Source organism: Phacochoerus africanus, chromosome 1 (assembly GCF_016906955.1).
Source record: "Phacochoerus africanus isolate WHEZ1 chromosome 1, ROS_Pafr_v1, whole genome shotgun sequence".
Classification (NCBI taxonomy): domain Eukaryota; kingdom Metazoa; phylum Chordata; class Mammalia; order Artiodactyla; family Suidae; genus Phacochoerus; species Phacochoerus africanus.
The window spans coordinates 114,850,959-114,872,083 of NC_062544.1; the positions used below are offsets into that span (position 1 = coordinate 114,850,959).

Below are 21,125 nucleotides of genomic sequence, written 5' to 3' on the forward strand. Positions count from 1 at the left end.
AGATGGGGCGGGGCCGAGCGGAGGGGGCGGGGCGGGTACGCAGGTGGCGCGAGAAGCAGGGGCGGGGCGGGCGCGCGGCCGTTAGCTCGCGGCCGTTAGCGATCCTTCCTTGCCAACGGTCAGTGCAGCGGTGGTCCCCTTGGACGCAGTTTCCCTGGGTTACAGTCCGCGTGACCCGGCTCTCGTTTGCGCACTCGCCCCCTTCGCCCGCGCAGTCATCGCGCGGGGCGGCCGCCCGTGAGGTAGCAACCACGGCTTGTGACAACGAATAAAGCTCCAGGACAGCGGCTCCCTCGGCGACAGCTGGGCGAGCGGCCCCGGCCGGTAGCTGCAGCCGGTGTGCTACCGTGAGGAGCAAGCGGCGGAGGCGACCTCCGGCCCGGCCCCGTACCAGCCGCCCGGCAGGCGCGACATGAGCCTGGTCCGGCATCTATGGGATGCTCCTTGAGCCCCTTCTCCGGCTGTTACCTCCGGGGGCCGCTTGTGGCCACACCGATACGTATTTTCCAAATAAACCATTGTTTATTCTTGCGGCGGCGGGGCCGAACACGCTTATTTATTTTTAATTTTTTCAACAAGCTTTTACCCAGCACTTAGCCAGTGAAACAATTTGGTCACCGTTTCAAGGGAGCATCCGCTCGGTAGCAAACCTCGGACTGAGCAGCTTGTGGAAGCCGGCATCTGCAACCTCTCTCATCACAAGCTTTGAAGATTGTTGCGTCTTCCTGTAACTACCAGTGTGCTCAGAATCCCATTCAAGGAACGTCTTGTCCAGCGATGCAAAGAACTGAAGTTTCAAGGTTTTATTTCTATTGCTAGATGTGCGGGACTCCCCCAGTTACTGGGACTTGCACAATAGCCAAGTGGATCCCCTAGTGCACACCCTTCTTTCTCCTCTTCCAGTCTGTCTAAGGGCTTTTGTTGAGTAAGAAGCCATCAAATAGCATTTACCAATGCAAGTGGCACTCGTGGATTAGAAGAGGACATGGAGCCTTAGTTTTCTGAACAGCTAGTTGCCTGAGGAGTAACTAGTTTGTGCAGAATAGTGGTCCCTAAAGATGTTCATGTTCTCCAGCTGTGCTCTGAGGACATGGATGCGGAGTGTATGTTCCTGGAGTGACCTGATTCACTCAGCTCTCTTAAGAAATGCTGTCCTTCTCTCCTTTGAGTAGACACAGTCCTTCCTTCGTAGGAGTGGATTTTATTTCTTTTATCCTGCTTGCCATTCAGGGATTTCCACCTTGGTTTGTATAACCAATACAAACTGTGAATTTGAAGTGAATTTGTAATCAGCTGACATTGGTGGGAGGAGGAGTGGCAGGGTGTCTTCTCCACTTTGGGGCCTTTTACCCTTGGCTCAGATCTAGAGGAAGGTTGAAAATAGGCCAAACCTCAGTGACCATTTGAGCCTGGTGAAAAGTGGTAGGAGCCAAGGGATAACTTGTCATTGTTGTCTCTCACTAGAGGGAGTTCTTGCTTTGGGTAACCAAAATCCCAGAGGCTCCTTTTCCTAGGAAAGTGCTATCTAATCTAACTTTTTCTGGGCAGAATTAAGGCACCCATACCTGGGGGAAAAAGGAGCTGTTTTTCCTGAGTGCTACCTCAGGCATTTACTAGGCACACACAGCCATTTAGCCAGTTCAAGCAATAATTCCAAGTTCTCATTTGGCTCTGCGATAGCAGTAACTGATCTTGAGCAAGTGCCTCTCTGTGACCTTTCTGTGCCTCAGTCTCCTCATCTGGAAAATGGGGATAAAATGGTACCTATTGCAAGGGATTTTTGTGAGTTAAATGTAAAATGCCCAGAACAGTTCTTGGCAAGATTTAATAATTACCGGCTCTTTATAGCATTGATACTGGGTGGGTCCCTTTTATTCCATCACATGGATGGGAAGGTGAAGTGCACTGTTGCTTTGACCCTGTGGAACTTGATAACCAACTATAGGTTTAATTGCTGACTTGTTTATATTTATAGCTGGAAGATCCTGTATTGTCCTCATTATAGTGTAGAAGATTCAAGATAGGAGAGAGAGGCAGTAGCGAATGAAGACTATAAAAGAAAAGAAGAAGAAACTTCAAAGATTGAGGTAGAGTAGGCACCATAAGGGAGTTTGGGGACAATTGTCCGGTGGCCTGTAGTATATGCTTCCCTTTCTGTCCACTTTGCATGGTCATGGAGGCTAGGGTTGGTTAGTGCAGAAGCACACACCAGTCGTCTCCTGGACGCTATCCAATAACCTCTCCTCCCAGGGCTGTCCCTACTGCCTAGATTCATATCCTGGCTCTTAACACTTGCTAACTAGGGGACAGGTCACTTCATTTCTTTAGGCCTCATCTGGAAAATACGCAATAATAGCACCTACTTTTTAGAGCATTCTGTAGATCCATTGGATTAACGCTTATAAAGAAAGAAGAATATTGCTTAGAAAAAGGAGACTCTTAGTAGATTTTAGTATCATTTTATAATGTTTTGTGAACTTGGTACCACCTGGGATTCAAGGTAGCTAAAAGTAGAAATGGTAAAAGGATAAAAGGGGGTTTGCTCGTGCATTCATTCAACATAGGCAGCACAAGTACTTGAAGAGAAAGATGGCTATAATCTCACATAATTCAGTGTTAAGTTAAAGGATATGTTTTGTGCTTTTAAAAAATATGAAAGAGAAAAAGAAAACTGATGCCTTAGCCTTTAGCTATTTTGGTCCTTCATCAGACCCATCAGTGGCATTTTGAGGGAAATGTTACAAGAAGTGTCAACAGAATCCTTAAAGACTACCTTGTACTTATTCCATCTCTTGTATAGAAAACCTGCCAAGACAAGGAGGGTAACCCAGAGGAAGCCTTCTTCAGGGCCTGGTAAGAAAGACTGGATATTCTGTTCGACTGCTGCCTCCTGACCTTAGTAAAGGCCACCTCTGTAGGGCAGTAAACTTGATCCTCTCACTGTCAGTTCCTTCCCAGAATCTCTAGGATCCTGGAAAACTCAAGGTCTGTAATTTCTTTTTTTGGCCACACCCACGGCATATGGAAGTTCCTAGCCAGGGACTGAATCTGAGCTACAGCTTTGACCTATGCCCCTGCTTGGCAACGCCGGATTCTTAATCCGCTGCACTGGGCCAGGGATCAAACCTGCACCTCAGTAGTGACCTGCACTGCAATGGAGACAGTGCTGGATCCTTAACCCACTGCCACAGTGGGATCTCCTGTAATTTTTAAATGTCATGTCCAAAGTTCAAGAAACAAGTTAATGAAAGCCACCTGAGATAGAAGTATATGAAGTGAACCGGTGCAGCTAACTCCTTCAGATATGGCTAAAATTATATAAAAGCCTAACTGATGTCAAATAACACTTCATCCCAACCTCCTCCTTGTCATAATGACTTTTCTCAGTACTCTACTCCTCCTTGTACGTAGTGTAATAGTTACAATCCCAAATGCATTTTTTTTGTCTTTTTGTTGTTGTTATTGTTGTTGTTGTTGTTGCTATTTCTTGGGCCCCTCCCTCGGCATATGGAGGTTCCCAGGCTAGGGGTTGAATCGTAGCTGTAGCCACTGGCCTATGCCAGAGCCACAGCAACGCGGGATCCGAGCCGCGTCTGCAACCTACACCACAGCTCACGGCAACGCCGGATCGTTAACCCACTGAGCAAGGGCAGGGACCGAACCCACAACCTCATGGTTCCTAGTCGGATTCGTTAACCACTGCGCCACGACAGGAACTCCCCAAATGCATTTTTTTAAAGTCTTTTTAGGGCTGCACCCAAGGCATATGGAGGTTCCCAGGCTAGGGATCAAATCGGAGCTGCAGCTGTGCCACCCTGTGCCACAGCACAACACCACAAGAACCGAGCCGCATCTGTCACCTACACTGCAGCTCACCGCAATGCCGGATCCTTAACCCACTGAATGAGGCCAGGGATCTAACCCACATCCTCATGGATACAAGTTGGGTTCATTTATCACTAAGCCAGGACAGGAACTCCCCACAAATGAATACTTAACATTCTCTCTTCCAGTTTGCCGGCTATGCCTTCGAGAACCTGGGGATCCTGAAAAATTAGGGGAATTTCTTCAGAAAGACAATCTCAGTGTGCATTATTTCTGTCTTGTGAGTATATGGTCCCCTTTGCTTTGAATGTCCTATAGCTTTGCTGTACAGTTTGTATACTCTGTTTTTGCATTCAGCCTCAGATCCATTGCCCCATTTGCTTGTTTTTCTTAATAGCTTTTTTCATTAAAAATCTAACTGTTGGAGTTCCCTTGGTGGCACAGTGGGTTAAGGATCCAGTGTTGTCACTGCTATGACTCTGGTCTCAGCTGTGGCAAGAGTTCACTCCCTGGCTCCAGGACTTTCTCATGCTGTGGGTCAGCCAAAAAAAAAAAAATAATGTATGTAAAATCCTAACAGTACACAATATGTACAATAAAAAGTTTCCTGCCATAACAATATTCCCAATGCCTTCTCCCTCTCCCCAGAAGCAAATGCTATCAACAGTCCTTCCAGTTATTTTTCTCAATATTCTTTTTGATTAGGTGCAATTTGCATGCTATAGAATGTACCCATTTTAAGTATTATCAGTTTGGTGAGTTTTGATAAACTCATATGTAAACACTATCCCCTTGTAAACACTGTCCCAATTGAAATAAATACTTCTATCACCCCAGAAAGCTCCCTTCTACCCTTTTCCAGTCAATTCCCTCAGAGATAATTACTTTTTTTTTCTGATCAATAGATTACTTTTGCCTATTCTTATACTTAATATAAATGAAACCATAAATAATTTGTACTCTTTTGTGTCTGGCTTTTTTCACTCAATACAGTGTTTTGAAAATTAATCCATGTTGCCTGAATAGGTAGCTTGTGCCTTTTTACTCCCTAGTAGTATTCTGTTGTATTAATATACTTTGCTTATTTATCCCTCTGCTGATTGGATATTTGAATTATTTCCATTTGGGGGCTTTTATGAATAAAGCCACTACTAACATTCATATACAAGTTTTTTATTACCACATGTTTTCACTTCTTTTTGGGCAAATGTCTAAAAGTGGAATTAGTGGAGTTCCCGTCGTGGCTCAGTGGTCAAGGAATCCGACTAGGAACCATGAGGTTGTGGGTTCAATCCCTGGCCTTGCTCAGTGGCTTAAGGATCCAGCGTTGCCATGAGCTGTGGTGTAGGTCGCAGATGCTGCTCGGATCCTGCATTGCTGTGGCTCTGGTGTAGGCCAGTGGCTACAGCTCTGATTCGACCCCTAGCCTGGGAACCTCCATATGCCGTGGGAGCGGCCCAAGAAATGGCAAAAAGACAAAAAAAAAAGTGGAATTACTAACTTTATGTTTAAATTTATGTGAAGTTGCAAAATCATTTTCCACGAGTGGTTGTACCAGTTTATACTCCCGCTAGCAATTTATGAGATTTCTATTTGCACAATGTTCTTGTCCAAACTTGATATGTTTAGTTCTCCTAATTTTAGCCATTCTACTAGTTGTATATTAGTATCTCATTGTGGTTTTAATTTGCATTTTTCTGATGACCTAAAATGTTGAGCTTCTTTTTGTGTGCTTATTGGCCAGTCACATATTTTCTTTTTTAAAATTTTTATAGTTGATTTACAATGTCAATTTCTGCTGTACAGCAAAGTGACCCAGTTATACATTTATATACATTCTTTTTTTCACATTATCCTCCATCACAAGTGATTAGATATATTTCCCTGCACTGTACAGCAGGATCTCATTGCTTATCCAATCCAAAAGCAATAGTTTGCATCTACTAGCCCCACATATATTTTCATTCATGAAGTGTCTATACAAATATTTTGCCCATTTTAAAAGTTGGGTTGTTATGTCTTACTGAGTTATAAGCGCTCTTTATATTTTCAAGGCTACAAATCCTTTTTCAGTTATGTGTATTGTGGCTGTGACTGTTTTCTCCCAGTCTGTGATTTGTCTTTTTGTTTTCTTAATGATGTCTTCGAAGAACAGAAGTTTTTAATTTTGATGGAAGTCCAGTTTATCAATTTTTCCTCTTATGGTTAGTGCTTGTTTGTGTTTCTCTATAAATCTTTTTTGTCTGTGCCTTGAATTACCTCTGTGCCTTTGTCAAAATTAATTGACCACCTATGGATGTGGTTGATCTATTTTACGTTATTGATCTGTGTGTTGATCCTTATACTACTACCACACTATTTTGATGATTGTGGCTTTACAGTGTCTTGAAATTAAATAGGGTAAGTTCTGCAGTATTTTCCAATATTGTTTTCGCTATCAGGTGCTTTCCTTTTCTATATAAATTTCATATTTTTCTTTTAAAAAAAATCTGTTGGGATAGTGATTTGGATTACATTGAATTTAAAGATCAATTGGGAAGAATTGACACAATATTGAATCTTCCAATCCATAGACATGTTATATTTCTCCGTTTATTTGGGCCTTTTAAAATTTATCTCAGCAGTTTTTTAGTGAAGAAGTCTTACACATATTTTGTTAAATGTATTCCTAAATATTTTGATTTTTATGCCATTATATGTGGTATTTTCAAAATTCATTTTCAAGTTTGTTGCTGGAATATAAAAATGCAGCTTATTTTTGTATATTGATTTTGTATCTGCAACCTTGTTAAATTCACTTACTAGTTCAGTGGTTGTTTTTATTTAAAATTTTTTTGGTAAATGCTTTAGAATTTTTTGTGTACACAATCACGTGTAAGTAAAGGCAGTTCTACTTATTTCTTTCCAATCTTTATGTCTTTTAATTCTTCTTCTTGCTTTATTATAATAGCTGAGACCTTCAGTCTAGTATTGAATAGAAGTTATATGAGTGATATCCTGTTTTGTTCCTAACATTAGAGGACAGATTCCAATTTTTACTGTTAAGATATGATGTACATTACCTGGAGGTTTTTCTTAGATGATTTTCATCAGACTGGGAAAATTCTCTTTCATTTCTAATTTGCTGAGGGTATTATGAATGTGTGCTGAATTTTGTCAAATGTTTTTTCTGCACCTGTTGAGATGATTGAGATTTTTCTCATTTTGTTAATGTGGTCTGTTACATTACTTGGATAATGTTAAACTAACCTTGCATTTCTGGTACAAACTCTGGTCATGATGTGCTATTCTTTTTACATGGTGCTGGATTCAATATTTTGTTTCATTTTTATATCTGTGCTTGTGAGAAAGAGTGGTCTGTGATTTTTTGCTCTTCTAAGTCCTATTTTGTTTTGCTGTTAGGTCTTGTTTAATTTCAATGCATATGTAAGCATATACATTTTAACATAAAAATAAACATGTACTATACACAGTGTTTTGTATTTTACTTTTTTAAACTTCATATACTTACAGAGATCTTTCCATATAGAACTTTTTTTTTTTTTTTTTTGCTTTTTAGGGCCGCACCTACAGCATATGGAGGTTTCCCAGGCTAGGGATCGAATTGGAGCTCCAGCTGCCAGCCTACATCACAGCCACAGCAATGTGGGATCTGAGCCACGTCTGTGACCTACACCACAGCTCACGGCAGCACCGGATCTGTAACCCACTGAGCGAGGCCAGGGATCGAACCCACATCCTCATGGATCCTAGTTGGGTTTGTTAACCACTGAGCCACGAAGGGAACTCCAGCCATATAGAACATATTGATCTAGTTCGTGCATGTGTGTGTGTGTGTGTGTGTGTTTTAGTTGCACCCATGGAATATGGATGTTCCCGGGTCAGGGATTGTACCTTTGCCACAGCAGTGACAATGCTGGATCCTTAACCACTAAACCACAGGAACTGCAGTCTAGGGTTTTTGGGGTTTTTTTTTTTCTTTCATTTTTTAAAGTTTTATTGAAGTATAGATTTATAATGTTGTGCCATTTTCTTAGTTTTTTTAAAATGGTTAATTAGTATTCCATGTTATAGGTGTGCCAAAAAGTATTAAACTCCTATTAGGAGTTCCTATTGTGGTTCAGTAGGCTAAAGACCCAATGTAGTCTCTGAGAGGATGCGAGTTCAATCCCTGGCCTTGCTCAGCGGATTAAGGATCCAGCATTGCTGCAAGCTGCAGCATAGATCGTAGATGCGGCTTGGATCCAGTGTTGCCTCAGCTGCAGCTCCAACTCGATCCCTAGCCTGGGAACTTCCATATGCCACAGATGTGGCCATAAAAGGGGAAAAAAAAAACCTTCCTATTAAAGGACATGTAGATTGTTTTTAATCTTTCACTACTGATCTTTCTTCTTGTAGAAATTATACATGCTCATTGCAGAAAACATTAATAACACCCACAGGTGTAAATAGAAATCATTAATGTAGTCCTAAAGCTCTGAGACAGTGTTAAAATAGATAAGTTTTAAGCCTAATTGGAAGTATATGGCTATAACCAAGTATCCTCAAGTTATCAACCTTGTACAGTCATTTTTTCTATAATGGAAAATAACCTCAGCCCCCGTTACTCATTACACATAATTGCTGCAGCAAGTCCAGCAGCTTCCTTAAAATTTTTGGAAGCTTCTTGGGATGGGACTCAAGTGTGATGTTCCTCCAAAGTATGTACACCTTCATTATCATGGGTACATAACAGGTTAGCTTCTTTTCCCTTGAATTCCCATTCTAAACTCTGCTTTGGAGGCTTTTCTGAAACAAAAATCCTTTAAAGTGTGTTTTTAAAGAAAAATTCAATTCCTCCCCTTTCTTTATAAGGTAGAATGACTATAGTCAGGAGATTTTAAAGTCCCATTTCCATTTCTGTGGAGAGTATACTCTGAGAAGAGTATTTACTCTGCATGGAGAGGCAGGGCAGGCAGTACAGCGGGTGGGGAGAGAGTGGGTTCATGTGGGCCCAGATGTGGATGCAGCTCTGTCGCTTCCTTGCTGTGTGACTGCAGCCGCACTACACCTCAGTGGCATCTCTAAGATGAGGATCACAATGGCACCTGTATCCCAAGGTTGTGGTGAGCAGAAAATGAATCAATACACAGGGAATGTTTCTCCAAGTGCTCAGCACACAAAAGCAGTTTTCAGTAAATGAGAGGCAGTGTAGCACAAAGGTGGGTAGGGGCCCAGCTTCTGGAGTTCTGAGGTTCTGGAGCCAGTCATGTAATCTCTCCCATAAAATGAGGTGATAATAGTACCTACCTCTTAAGGTTTTTATGAGGATTATATGAGTTAATGTTTAAAAAGCACTTAAAGCCTTTGTTAAGTAAATGACCCAATAATTGCATGTATACTCCACCAAGTTATATTTCTTAGCTCCCTTACCCTGTCATCCTCCTCACCTTACTGCACTGTTTCAGTTATCATCACTGTTGACAGCCTGGTTCTGCTGCCCCTCTAGATCCTATCTAGCAAGCTGCCTCAGAGGGGCCAGTCCAATAGAGGTTTCCATGGATTCCTGCCTGAAGACATCAAAAAGGAGGCAGCCCGGGCTTCTAGGAAGGTTAGAAATGGGAGACCTTGGGGTGGGCCTCTTCTCACACTTCTCTCATCACCCCTGTTTCTGTTCTTTTCGCTAGTTCCTAGTTCAAAAGTCAAAGGACTCTTGGATTTCCCAACTAGTCCTTCTCTTAATTTCCACGCTTCTCGAGGGTATAGTACTTAACATAAGGAGAGGGAGCAACATCCTGAGCAAACAAAAAAGAATTCAGTGCTGCTCGTAGCTCAGCTTCAGCATGCCCTAGAGCTTTTAAGTCCAATGAGGAAGAGGAATGGGCATTGCTTCAAAGAATTTCCATCCCATGGAACTATGTGCCACAGAATTTCTATCTGTCTGTCTGTCTTGGGGCCCTGAGCACTGCCTGGGATCTCATTTGCAGATCTGCTTTGTGTGTAAGAAAAAGGGAGCTGCCATCAACTGCCAGAAGGATCATTGCGTCAGAAACTTCCATCTTCCTTGTGGCCAAGAAAGGGGTTGCCTTTCACAATTTTTTGGAGAGTACAAGTGAGTAATGAAGGGGGAAAGTTAGCCTGCTCTTTTGCAACTTGTTATTTAGCATCTAATGAAATCAGAGTCCAGTTTTCACAGGCCTTTTTCGATTCATTAGAGACTCTGTCCCTTCATTCAGTGATGAGTAACAGTGTCTTGACTTGGCAATTTCACAGGGATTACTTCTTGCTTCCCATCCCCTCCTTAAATTACAAACAGCTGGGGATCTTAGCTGCTCAGAACTAAGTGGGGCTTTCAGGAACAGGAGGCTGTGGAGATAGTCCCCAGAGCTTTGCTCAGTGGGAAAGCAGCTGGGAGAAGGCATGTGGCTCTTCTTCACTCTGCTCCTCCTCTTCCCCATGAGCCTGGAAGTTCACTGGGCACGGCCTGTGTGGTTGATTGCCCTTCCTAAGCTGGACAGCTGGAAAACTGCATCAATGACAAACCAGAAACTGAATCTATTTACTCTGCCACAGATCATTTTGTGGGAAACATCGCCCAACACAGAATATCCAACGGGGAAACATGGGGGAGGAAAGCTGCGTCTTGTGTTGTGAAGACTTATCCCAAGCAAGTGTTGAAAACATCCAGAGCCCGTGTTGTAGTCAAACTATCTACCACCGCAAGTGCATACAGGTGGGGCTTTCTCTGTGCTGGGGGCCTTCCCTATTGTCTCAGTTCTGAGCACCCTGGGAATGCTCAGGCAATCCCAGCATGTGTGTGTGTGCCGGAGGACTGTATGCAGTGCTGGTTCCAGAGGAAAGTCAGCCCAGTCTCTGGTCATCCTTGACCTGTAGGACCTTATTCATAAGATTTAGACTGAACAAAATCTTCAGGATGGCTAGAGCAAATGAGCTCATCCTAGAACGCGTCAAGTAGCCTCAAAATCAGCCATGCTACCTCGAATTGAAGGAAAGGGAAACATGTATCCGGATGCTTGACCACCACTGGGTCAAGCACTACCAGGTCCCATGGCTGGAGATGACAGCTGAGGCACTCCTGTGTGCTCTCTTGAGCTTTTGGTCCCTGGTCTGACACCTGGATTTGCAGCTCTCACACTAGCCCATCAAAATTCCTTGGCCCATAACCCTCAGTCACGCCCTCTTAGCAACATTCTCTTTGTGAGATGAGGGTGGGAGTGAAAGAAGGTGATCATAGGTAGTGCTTTTATGGATACAAAACTCTTCCATGCTTCTCTTTCAGAAATATGCCCACACATCAGCAAAGCATTTCTTCAAGTGTCCACAGTGCAACAATCGAGATGAGTTTCCTCAAGAAATGCTAAGAATGGGAATTCATATTCCAGACAGGTAGTGGGAACCTCTACAGCAGGAATTGAGCCAGGGATTGGGTTGCCTAGATTCCTAGAGAGAAAGTGAGTGTGAGGATAGTTCAGAGAATGAAGAAGCAGCAGAGGCTTATAGTGAAGAGGGAAGGGTAGAGGGAGAGCTTTTCAATTATAAAGAGGAGGATGGGAAGTGGGGGTGGTGGTTAGCATGTTTCTGAAAAAGGTGCTTTGGCAGTCAGAGTTCCTTGGGTTCTTAAATGCCAGTGTGGAGCTAAGGAACCCCCCGTTCCACTCATCTGCTTCCACCCTCTTCCTCTGCCAGGCCACTCACGACAGCATTCAGGCAGCCTACTGAACTCTTTTGCTGTGCTAGCTTGAGTTCTTCCGAGATGCTCCCAGATAGACAGAAGTTTTCCCAATGGATCATATGTCCCTTACTGTTTCTTCTCCCACTGCAGAGATGCTGCCTGGGAACTCGAGCCAGGGGCTTTCTCAGAGTTGTATCAGCGCTATCAGCATTGTGATGCCCCCATCTGTCTGTATGAACAAGGCAGAGACAGCTTTGAGGACGAAGGGTAAGGAAAGCCTTCTACCTTGAAAGGTTTCTCATCAGGGCCAATTTAGAGTTAGAGCTTGACACAATTATTAGGTGCAAGGAAATTGCCTTTGTCACCCTACAGACCTCAGGGTGAACACAGTTGCCAAGTCCCTCTTGACCAGCTTGGGACTCACTCATGTATAAGTGAAAAGGTTTCTCTGCAGGGTCTGCTCTACTTGTGCCCAGTGGAGAGACACTCAGGGCAAGTTCCTTCCCAAATCTACCTTGTGAGTGGCTGTACCTGACCACAGGTCCTAGAATCAGCACTCAGCCACACCTCTGTTTCTGGTAAAATGTGCAGTGAAAACTTTCTAGGGAGCCCTGAACAGAGGCCTGGCCTGCAGCGAACATCCTGAGAGTGGTAGTTAGTGGTATGTTTGTCCCATGACCCTCCCGTGGCTCTTCCTCTAGGAGGTGGCGCCTCATTCTCTGTACTACATGCGGCTCCCATGGAACCCATAGGGACTGCTCCTCTCTCAGATCCAACTGTAAGAAATGGGAGTGCAAGGAGTGTGCACCTTCTGCTGAAGCCACAGGTGGGTCTGGAGGGATGGTCTGGTCTAAGAACCGGGGTCAGGCTCAGGGGACTTGTGGTGCCTGGGAAAGTAGGAGAGAGTATTACCAGGTGGGACTTTTAGTTAGTACTTTAGTTTGGGAAGGGAAGCAGCTGGGGAGGGGCTTAAGGACCTGCGCCTGGGAGAGAGACAGAGGGGCAAGTTTTTCTCTCCCACCTTTCTTTCACCACAGACTACACACCTGAAAACTCAGGTGACATGCCCTGTTGCAGCAGCACCTTCCAGTCCAGGGAACATTTCTGCAGAGACACCAGCCTGGAAGAGAATCCGGGCCCTTCTTGGACTGATTGGCCAGGACCTACCTTATTAGAAAAACCAGAGTCCTCTGGTCACAGGAGGGGGGGCCACTCCTGGAAATCCAAGGGCGTCAAAATCATTAAGTGCTGCAAAAAACCCAAGTAACAGTTTCTGAGTAGTTGCTAACAAGCACATTTGGGTATGAAGCCATGCTCCTCCATCAGATCTGGGGGAGGGAGCACTTTGGGACTGTGAGACAAGGAAAGGGGGCCAGCAGTCAGACTCTGAACCAAGGAAAGAGAAGTCCCAGGAGACGTAGGACAGAACAGAATTGTGATGCCAATTGTGGGATGTGTTTGTGGCTATGGGAGCAACTCTGCTCTTTCTGCCCTATTCCCAGAGGGCCCTTTCTTCTCTTTTTTTTCCACCGAGGTTCTCCCACCTTAATCTGGTTCTTTACCCATGTTTGTTATTATGCAAATAAAGGTTTTTCTCTCCATTGGTGTCTCCTTATAAATTCACTCTGGAATTTATCTAGCATACTAAGAAATCTGGAGGGTAGAGCGAGGGAAAGGAAAATCTACCTTTCTCACCTATAAAATTCAGTGAATTAAAAGTAGAACTTTCAACTTAAGACATGTAGCTCTGGAGGGAAGCCAACTTTATGGGGACACAGATTTCATTGTTGTACAAATAAACACACAGGATCTCATCAGGAAGACGAGCCATCAAAGCTGTCCACACTGGACTGAAAATAGGCCACTATTGCAAGGCTTGAGACCCTGGACTCAAACAGGCCAGGGACTGCCATGCTCGCATGGGGCAGAATGGGCTCCACTCACTCCAGGTGACCTGGTCTTCAGCATACCTCCCAGTATGAGTGAAGACATCTCCACTCAAACCCTCCCTTCTGGTGGCTCAAGCATCTCCAGGTCAGGTAAGAGAGCAAGGCAGCTAGGATAGGAATCTGGCAGAAGGTCTCAGGAGAAACTGAATAGAATCCATTGCACATTTGTTTGTTTTTAATGATTTGTGGGATTTGGATCAGTGGGGGAAACTCAGAACTATTGCCGGATACTGAGTTCTCAGGGTCTCACTGAGTCACTGTCACTGATGGCAGAGGACGGGATTCTTGATTCAAATGTTGCTGACCTCTCAAGACTTACATCTGAATGTGTGATCACCTTTGGTTTTGACCAGATTAACTTAGAATCACAGGGGGTGGGGGGAGGACAAAGTAATACTTTAAAAAGAAATCAAGAAGTGCTAAAAGAATCATAATGAAAAATATTCTCTTGGCTTACCTTTTCCTACCCCCATTCCTCCTCCCTAAAAGCAACTACTTTCCACTCTCTTAGTCATTTCTTCATAGATTAATCTTAGATCTATTATGTTACATAAAGGTCTAGCATCTTTAAAACCTTCCTGGAGTTCCCGTTGTGGTTCAGGGGAAACAAATCCAACTAGGAATCATGAGGTTTCGGGTTCGATCCCTGGCCTCACTCAGTGGGTTATTTAAGGATCTGGCATTGCTGTGGGCTGTGGTGTAGGTCACAGATGCAGCTTGGATTTGGTGTTGCTGTGGCTGTGGCATAGGGCAGCAGCTATAGCTCTGAATCTACCCCTAGCCTGGGAACCTCCACATGCCACAGGTGTGGCCCTAAAAAAGCAAACAAACAAAACCTTCCCATTTGCATTCTCTCTGTCTTTCATAATTGCATCACAGTTTTTGTTAAATTAATCTTCAGGGTTTTTTATGACTCTGTAAATGATCTTTACTATTGAGCTAAGCTCAATATGCTATGATTATCTTTCCTTTTCTTTACATTGTTTTTTCCCTTAAATAAATACCTGTCTCTCTTTTTATTTGATCAATTTACTATACCTATGGCTAATTCTTCCCAAATGTTTCACATGATCAGTTGTCTGAAAATACAAATTTTCTCATAAGCTGAGTACCAGATCACTCTCAAGGGCACTTCTTTTCTGAAAGATCTGCCTCCTAGAGCCTACTCCTGAGCTAGCTGCATCTTGCGTGTGCACACTGCACAGCTATCACAGGGCTCCCCATGACTAGGCCTTTTTTCTTCATTTTTTTCTCCCATGGGTTTGGTGACTCTGTGCTGTGCTTCCTAACCTGGATATCCAAGGACACTGTCAGAGCTCTGCAAATGGCAAGAGAGTTTTTAAAATGGTAGGTTTTCATTTCAAAAACAATATTTTACTTTCCTTAAAGCCTCAACTCTTTTTTTTTTTATTGTAGTTGATTTACAGTGCTATGGCAATTTCTGCTGTACAGAAAAGTGACCCAGTTATACATATAGCCATTCTTTTTTTCACATTATCCTCTATCATGTTCCATCATAGGTGATTAGATATAGTTCCCCTTGTTATCTAGCAGGAAGCCTCAACTCTTGCGTGATAATTCACAACTGAAAGATATTTCCAAAATTGACTGATTTCTTTTTGTGTTCCTATAACTTGGGTCGCCAACATCTGAGGTAGTATCTTTCTCTTTAAAAAGAGTCCACGTGTATGCTACTCAAGTAGTGGACTTGAAAGTAGTAGCCTCCTAGCAGTGCCATCTGGACTCCAGCTGCAGTGGGTGGGAGGGAGAGCTGGTGGCAGGGGTGCATTTTGTCACCTGGACGTTCAGTTGCCCAATCTCTTTGTGCAGTTGGTAACTAGTAGTGCACGTGTGTGCATACATCCCTTTAAATTATTTCTTAATCAGTGTACCCTTACTTTCCATTGATGGTAATAGCTAACCCCATTCTTATAGGCTAGAAAGCCCAACTTTGAAATGTTCTCTTCTTCATCTGTGCCTAATCAGTCATTCTCCACTCTGGGCTTTTTTCTTAAACTTTTAATTAAGGATAGTTTTTGATTTACAGAAAAATTGTGAAGATACTGCAGAGTGCCCACATATCCTAGGCCCAATTTCCCTCATTGTTAATCTTGCATCAGTATGGCACATTTGTCACAATTAATGAACCAGTACTGATACATTATATTAAATAAATAAGGTCCATACTTTATTCACATTTCCCCAGTTTTTACCTAATGTCTTTTTTTTCTGTTCTAGGAGCCCATCCAGGATACTGCACTGCATTGAGTCCTTGTCTATAGGTCCCTCCTGGATCTAACAATTTGTCAGATTTTCCTTGTCTTTGATGACCTTGACAGTTGTGAGGAGTACTGGTCAGCTATTTTGTAGAGTGCCTCAGTTGGGATTTGTCTGATGTTTTTCTTATGATTAGACTGGAGTTATGGGTTTGAGGGAGGAAGACCACACAGGTAAAGTGCCACTTTCATTCCATCAAGTTGAAGTTACATACGATCAACATGACATCACTGTTGAAGTTGATCTTGTTTATCTGGCCAAGTTGGTATTTATCAAGTTTTTCTAGAAAGAGAAAAGTTACTCTCCCCACCCCCCACCCCACTTTCCATTCTGTAAATTTTGGAAAGAAATCACTCTGTGTATCCTACGATTAATAACTGGGAATCTATACTCCCTCCCTCTTTAAGGAGAGTAGCTTCATGTGTTATTTGGAAATCTGTGTGGGAGATTTATTTGTCTTATCCCACTTATTTATTTATTCAATCATTTGTATCAGGATGGACTCACGGATATGTATATTATACTTTGGGTTATAATTCAGTTCTACCATATTTTATTGCTCAGATTGTTCTAGCATTGGCCTTGGGGACTTCTTTTTCACGTGGTACTATTTTCTATGTTTTGGTTTGGTCTGGTTTTGAGCACTTCTTTATTTTTTAGCACTACAAAATGCCTTGGGTTCTTCTTGTATATTTTAGGTATCTGTTTTCACAAATGATGTGTCTATTAGAATTAACTGCCATGGAGTTCCCAATGTGGAGCACCGGGTTAAGGATCCAGTGTTACTTCAGCTGTGGTGTAGGTTGCAGCTGAGGATTTGATCCCTAACCTGGGAACTTCCATTTGCAGTTGGTACAGCTGAAAAAGGAAGAAAAATTAAAAAGAATTAAGTACCATTTTATAGCCTAGGACCTGGAACAAATAGTGCACTTGGGGAGGGTAGGGATAGATGTTAAATAAGAATTCCCCAAAGGACCTGCTCCCCTTCCTCTAATCCTTACTGTTGTGGAAACTATGAACTAAGGCCAGGAACCTCAGAATCTCACGTTTCTCCTTCTCTTCAACCACGTCTTTCTTGTCATTTTAACTGTTTTTCAAATGTTTGCTTTCCTCTTCATCCCACTGCCAATGCTCAGCTCAGACCCCTGTGCCTCACAGGACTGTAACAAAAGCCTTTTCTCTGCCTGGTTTCCTATATCTACTCGCTTTGCTGACATGTCCACCCTCTCCCCAACTGCTAATTACCATAAAACATCTGCTAGCTCTTTACTCAAGATGGCCCCCACTGAGATGAACATCTAAGGCCTTCCGCAAATGTGACCCCACACATATGGCTGCATCTCCTAGGATACCCCAACCACCGGCACTCTGCCGTGGCTGCCCTGGAAAGAGCATGAGATGTGCAGCCTGGAGAGCCATAACCTCCACCCTCGGCATGATGAATCCAGCGCGAGGGCCACTTCTTCATTCCTAGGCACTCTCCCTGAGCTCTGCTTATACCCCTATTATAGCTTGCTTCATTCTTCATCTGGTCCCATGATTGTCTCTCCCACTAGACTGGAAAGAGAAGGGACATGTCTGTCTTATTGACCTTTCTCCCCCTCATGGTGTCTGACTTGGGACCCCACATTCAGAGGCAGTTTTATGTCTACTGCATGGTTGGAAGTGCTCAAACCTTGCGTTTATATGATTGTTGTTTTACTGTCAAAACACCAGAGGGCACTCTGAGCATGTTGAGAAAGAAGATTATAACTGTTTTGACTTGGAAAGCCAAAAAAGGCCCATGAAAGCATGCTTCTGTTTGGGGATTGCACGGGATTTACTGCTCTTCACTTATTCTAAACACATCCTTCAAGTTTACTCATAAGTTATGCTCCTGTTGTACTTAAATATTAGTATAAAAGTTACTAATGACACTTCTATCAGAGGTCAGATCCTCAGACTGCCTTCTGGTCTCTCTAAACCCGAAGTGATCCTCCTAATCCTTACTGCCCTCCTCTTACCCCTAAAAATGGGGACTGCCAGTCCCAAGGAGAATGGGTGATATGGTTCTGTTTCTCTTCTGCCCCAGCCTCTTGCTCACCCCCAATGCACGACACATGCTCTGACATCAGGGCTTTTGGTTGGTGGTTCAAAGGCTCTAACCTCTTGTGGGCAGGGTGGGTGGTTGCTATGAGATAAAGCACCTCCATTGGTCTTGCCCCAGGGATACATTGTCAGCTCCCTGTGCTCCCAGGCTGGCTGGAAGTGAGTTGCAGCATCACAGGGGTTCCTAGGTGTGAGAAGGCTCCCTAACTAAACCAGGGGGCCCCATTCCAGAGGGGCTGGCTATTTGCAAGAGTCTCGTGCCTTGTACATTTTTCTAAAAAGCAACATGGCAGGGGGAGCCATAAACTAAAGAGTTGATATCTTTCAGAAAATAATCTCACTTTTTCTTTCTGGCACACCACCTCTAGCCCTGGGCTCCCTGAGCAGTGTGAGAGTGTGAGGCCCCTGTAGAGGGAGTGAGGCCAGGAGTTCATCCCTCTCGTCTTTGGTATAAACTTGTCCCTTGAGCTTTCCCTGAAGTGCCCCTCTGATAAACAGGAAGGCATATACGCCATCAGTGTCTGTCCCTCACAGAGCATCTGAGATCTGTCTGGGCCATCAAAGCCATCCCCAACCCCCAGGAGTACTCTGGAGGGGACTCTAGCCTCACCAGAAACAATTCCCCATTGTATCTCTCCACTTGGAAATCATAGATTTGTAAACAGGCCCTTACATTTAGACAGGTCCTGCCCTGGCTTTGTGCTGGTGGGTTTTTTTTTTTTTTTTTTTTTTTCTTCCCTGAACAATGTCCTTTCCAGTAGAGCCAGCCGTTCACACCATTGTCTGAGACCCTTGGACTACAGGAAACAGCACCAGATTCTTATCAGCTGGGGGCAGGTGGTGGAGGGGGGGTAAGCAGTGAACAGATGAGGTCATGCCCATAAAGCAAGCTGCTGGTCTGCCACGTCATTCTTCTCTACCTTTATCTGTCAGAGCAGAGCCCCCCTTGTCCTCCCAACAGGCAAATCTGGGCTTCTTGTGTCCCTAATACTGCCTTCTCCATTTGATGGCAGCCACCTGGACTCTGCTCCAGGCCTCTGTGGATTCACTTTGGAATCCTGTCTAGCCCACACTGTCCCCTTGCCCTGGTCTCTCCACAGTGGGATATTCTTGGCAGTGAAACACACCACCTTGGGATGGATTAGGGTGCACTCCAGTCATCTTCTTCCCTGGGGGAGAGAGGTCAAGCTTGGTCACCTGAGTCCTTGTAACAGAAACCCTGACTGCTGGAGGCCTGGGGTGATGAGGGTGGGCATCCTTTATGAGGCCTCCCCAGAGACTGTGCAGCATTTCCCATCCTCAGCAGAGAATGATTTTTTTTTAAAGGCTGCATTAATGACAACCCAGTGGGGAAAGTGAAAGGCTTCATTAAGGACACAGCCTCAAACAGAGAGGGGCCCAGCAGTGGTACCCACGCGAAGGCAGGCTTGAACTGGGCACAGGGCCACAGCTGCTGTTACTTCATCTCCTGTGTACCAGGAGGGTGGGTGAGTCCGGAAGAGGAGCCTGGGTGGGGGCCCAACAATCCTTGAGCTCCTTATCAGGTATAATATACAAACCTAGCTCCACCCATTCATTCTTTCTGAACACCAGGGCCAAGTTTGTAATCTCAGAAATCCCTGGGGATTTAATCTTGGTGTGTGTTCAACTTTCTCCATGCTGGAGGCTCTGTAGACCAGGACTTGGGTGAGGCTGGGGTGGTTCCTTAACTTTGGTGAAAACTGGGCTGTTTTTGAGCAACTGTTCGATAGTTCTAAGAAGGAGACATGGCTGTCTGGAGACGCCTCTGTTTGCTGGACCAGCAGAGGCATATAAGAAGTTCTTTGAGACCCGCCTGGCTCTAGGTGCATCTGGGCTCTTGCCAGCCCACAGAGAAGATAACCTGGCAGGAGGCAAGCCTGGTTCCTGATGACTGGTGCCTGTCCACTCCTGCAGTTGGGGGATTCTAGGGGTATCTGGGACCTGACCAGGCTTCACCAAATGCAAAGGAAGCACGGAAGCCATTTGATAAAGTGAAAAGGGCTGTTTTCCTCCCTTATTCTGCCCCCATCTTGCCCCAGCCCTTCCTTAGAAACTAGTCTTTTGGACTGAGGGACAGCCACAGACTTGGGGTTGAACGCTAGCCCTCCACAGAGGACCATGCCAGACACAGGGGGAGCAGGAAGTGGGCTGGGAAGGCAGGCTGGGTGTGGGAGAACAGGACCTAGAGGCAGGGCAGAGTCCAAACCCAAGGGAGAGCAGACTGGCGGCTTGGGTAGCAGGTCCTGCTTAGGTGCTGGCCATGGAAAACAAAGATGTGGCTGTTCCATCTTGGAAGTCAGGGTCTCTAGAGTTTACAGGCATCAAAGGCAGAGATTAATAAATTAATCTCACATGCCAAGGGAGGGAATTAATCTAACCAACATTTTCCCAAAGTATGCTCTTCAAAACATTAGAAACATGAGATGATAACCATTCCATGGGAAAAAAAGGGATAGAGGACCATGTTTTGGAGGATCATGTAGCATGTTAGTAGGCATGCAAATCACCAAGAGATCACTGTGGGCTCCTCAGGGTTTTCCCAGGGCAAGCAAGCAGGCAGTGCATAGCTCCATGGGGGTTAAGGGGGTAAAAATCCCTTGTTTATTTGACCATATTGAGGATCTCATGGGACAGTTGTTCCAAAGGATGCCATTTTGGAAAACATTTGACTAGTCCCTTTCTTAAGCCCCTTTCCAGCTCTAAATCTGTTCAGGAAATCATGAAAGAGGCCCAAAGACCAGGAGGAGTATGAGACCTAGAGGAAAAAGCTGGGAGAGGAAGATAGTGTGAAACCCCTGAGGCAGGAAATAGGGCTGGAGATGGGAGGCGAGAAGGGGAGTGAGGGGCAGGGGGAAGTTCAGGCCCAAAGGGTCTTCATGGTGTGGGTGGTGGTGATGTGGGAGCAGAGATACAGGGCACCCTGGGGAGAAGGGGGCTATGAGGTCACATTCCCACACCTTCCCAGCTGAGCACTCAGCACTAAGAGGTACTCTAATGATGCTTCTCAGATTGGGTGAGGATGGCTCGGGGCTGGGCAATAAGCTTTCACCTTCTGCCAGGCCTGGGTGCTTCTGCATGGTCCAGAGGGTGAAAGCCGGGGGCCACTCCAGGGCCCAGGCTGCAAGTTGGGACTGATGACTAACCTGTTAAGCCCTCTAGTCTGTAGCAGGGATTGAGGGGCCCATGCCAGCTAGAGGCTGGTCTCCCAGGTGAGGTGGGGTGATACCCCACCCATTTTTAAAGCACCCCAGCCTTTTCCCACCTCCATCTAGCACCAGTGGAGTCTGCTCTGT

At 44.7% G+C, this 21,125-nt stretch overlaps 1 protein-coding gene across 2 annotated transcripts; it reads left to right on the plus strand.

The window, feature by feature from the left end:
* Positions 1 to 90: 90 nt before the first annotated feature.
* PHF7 (PHD finger protein 7) lies at positions 91 to 13,098 on the plus strand. 2 transcript variants are annotated; one of them, XM_047776190.1, is made up of 11 exons: positions 91 to 800; positions 1,976 to 2,087; positions 2,801 to 2,853; positions 4,014 to 4,105; positions 9,314 to 9,415; positions 9,792 to 9,916; positions 10,378 to 10,537; positions 11,105 to 11,211; positions 11,648 to 11,764; positions 12,199 to 12,323; positions 12,535 to 13,098. In XM_047776190.1, the coding sequence occupies exons 2-11, from the start codon at positions 2,044 to 2,046 to the stop codon at positions 12,762 to 12,764; spliced, it is 1,155 nt and encodes a 384-aa protein (XP_047632146.1). In that variant the 5' UTR covers positions 91 to 800; positions 1,976 to 2,043; the 3' UTR covers positions 12,765 to 13,098. The 2 variants fall into 2 exon arrangements, with proteins under 2 accessions (XP_047632146.1, XP_047632155.1); XM_047776199.1 differs by lacking the exon at positions 1,976 to 2,087.
* Positions 13,099 to 21,125: the final 8,027 nt, after the last annotated feature.

What these genes read in the sequence shown, in the direction of transcription:
- PHF7 (XM_047776190.1), top strand. Translation starts at nt 2,044, where the DNA reads ATGAAGACTATAAAAGAAAAGAAGAAGAAACTTCAAAGATTGAG. An exon ending in GGAATTCATATTCCAGACAG is followed by an intron (nt 11,212 to 11,647) that starts GTAGTGGGAACC and finishes CTCCCACTGCAG; the next exon opens with AGATGCTGCCTGGGAACTCG. An exon ending in ACCTTCTGCTGAAGCCACAG is followed by an intron (nt 12,324 to 12,534) that starts GTGGGTCTGGAG and finishes CTTTCACCACAG; the next exon opens with ACTACACACCTGAAAACTCA.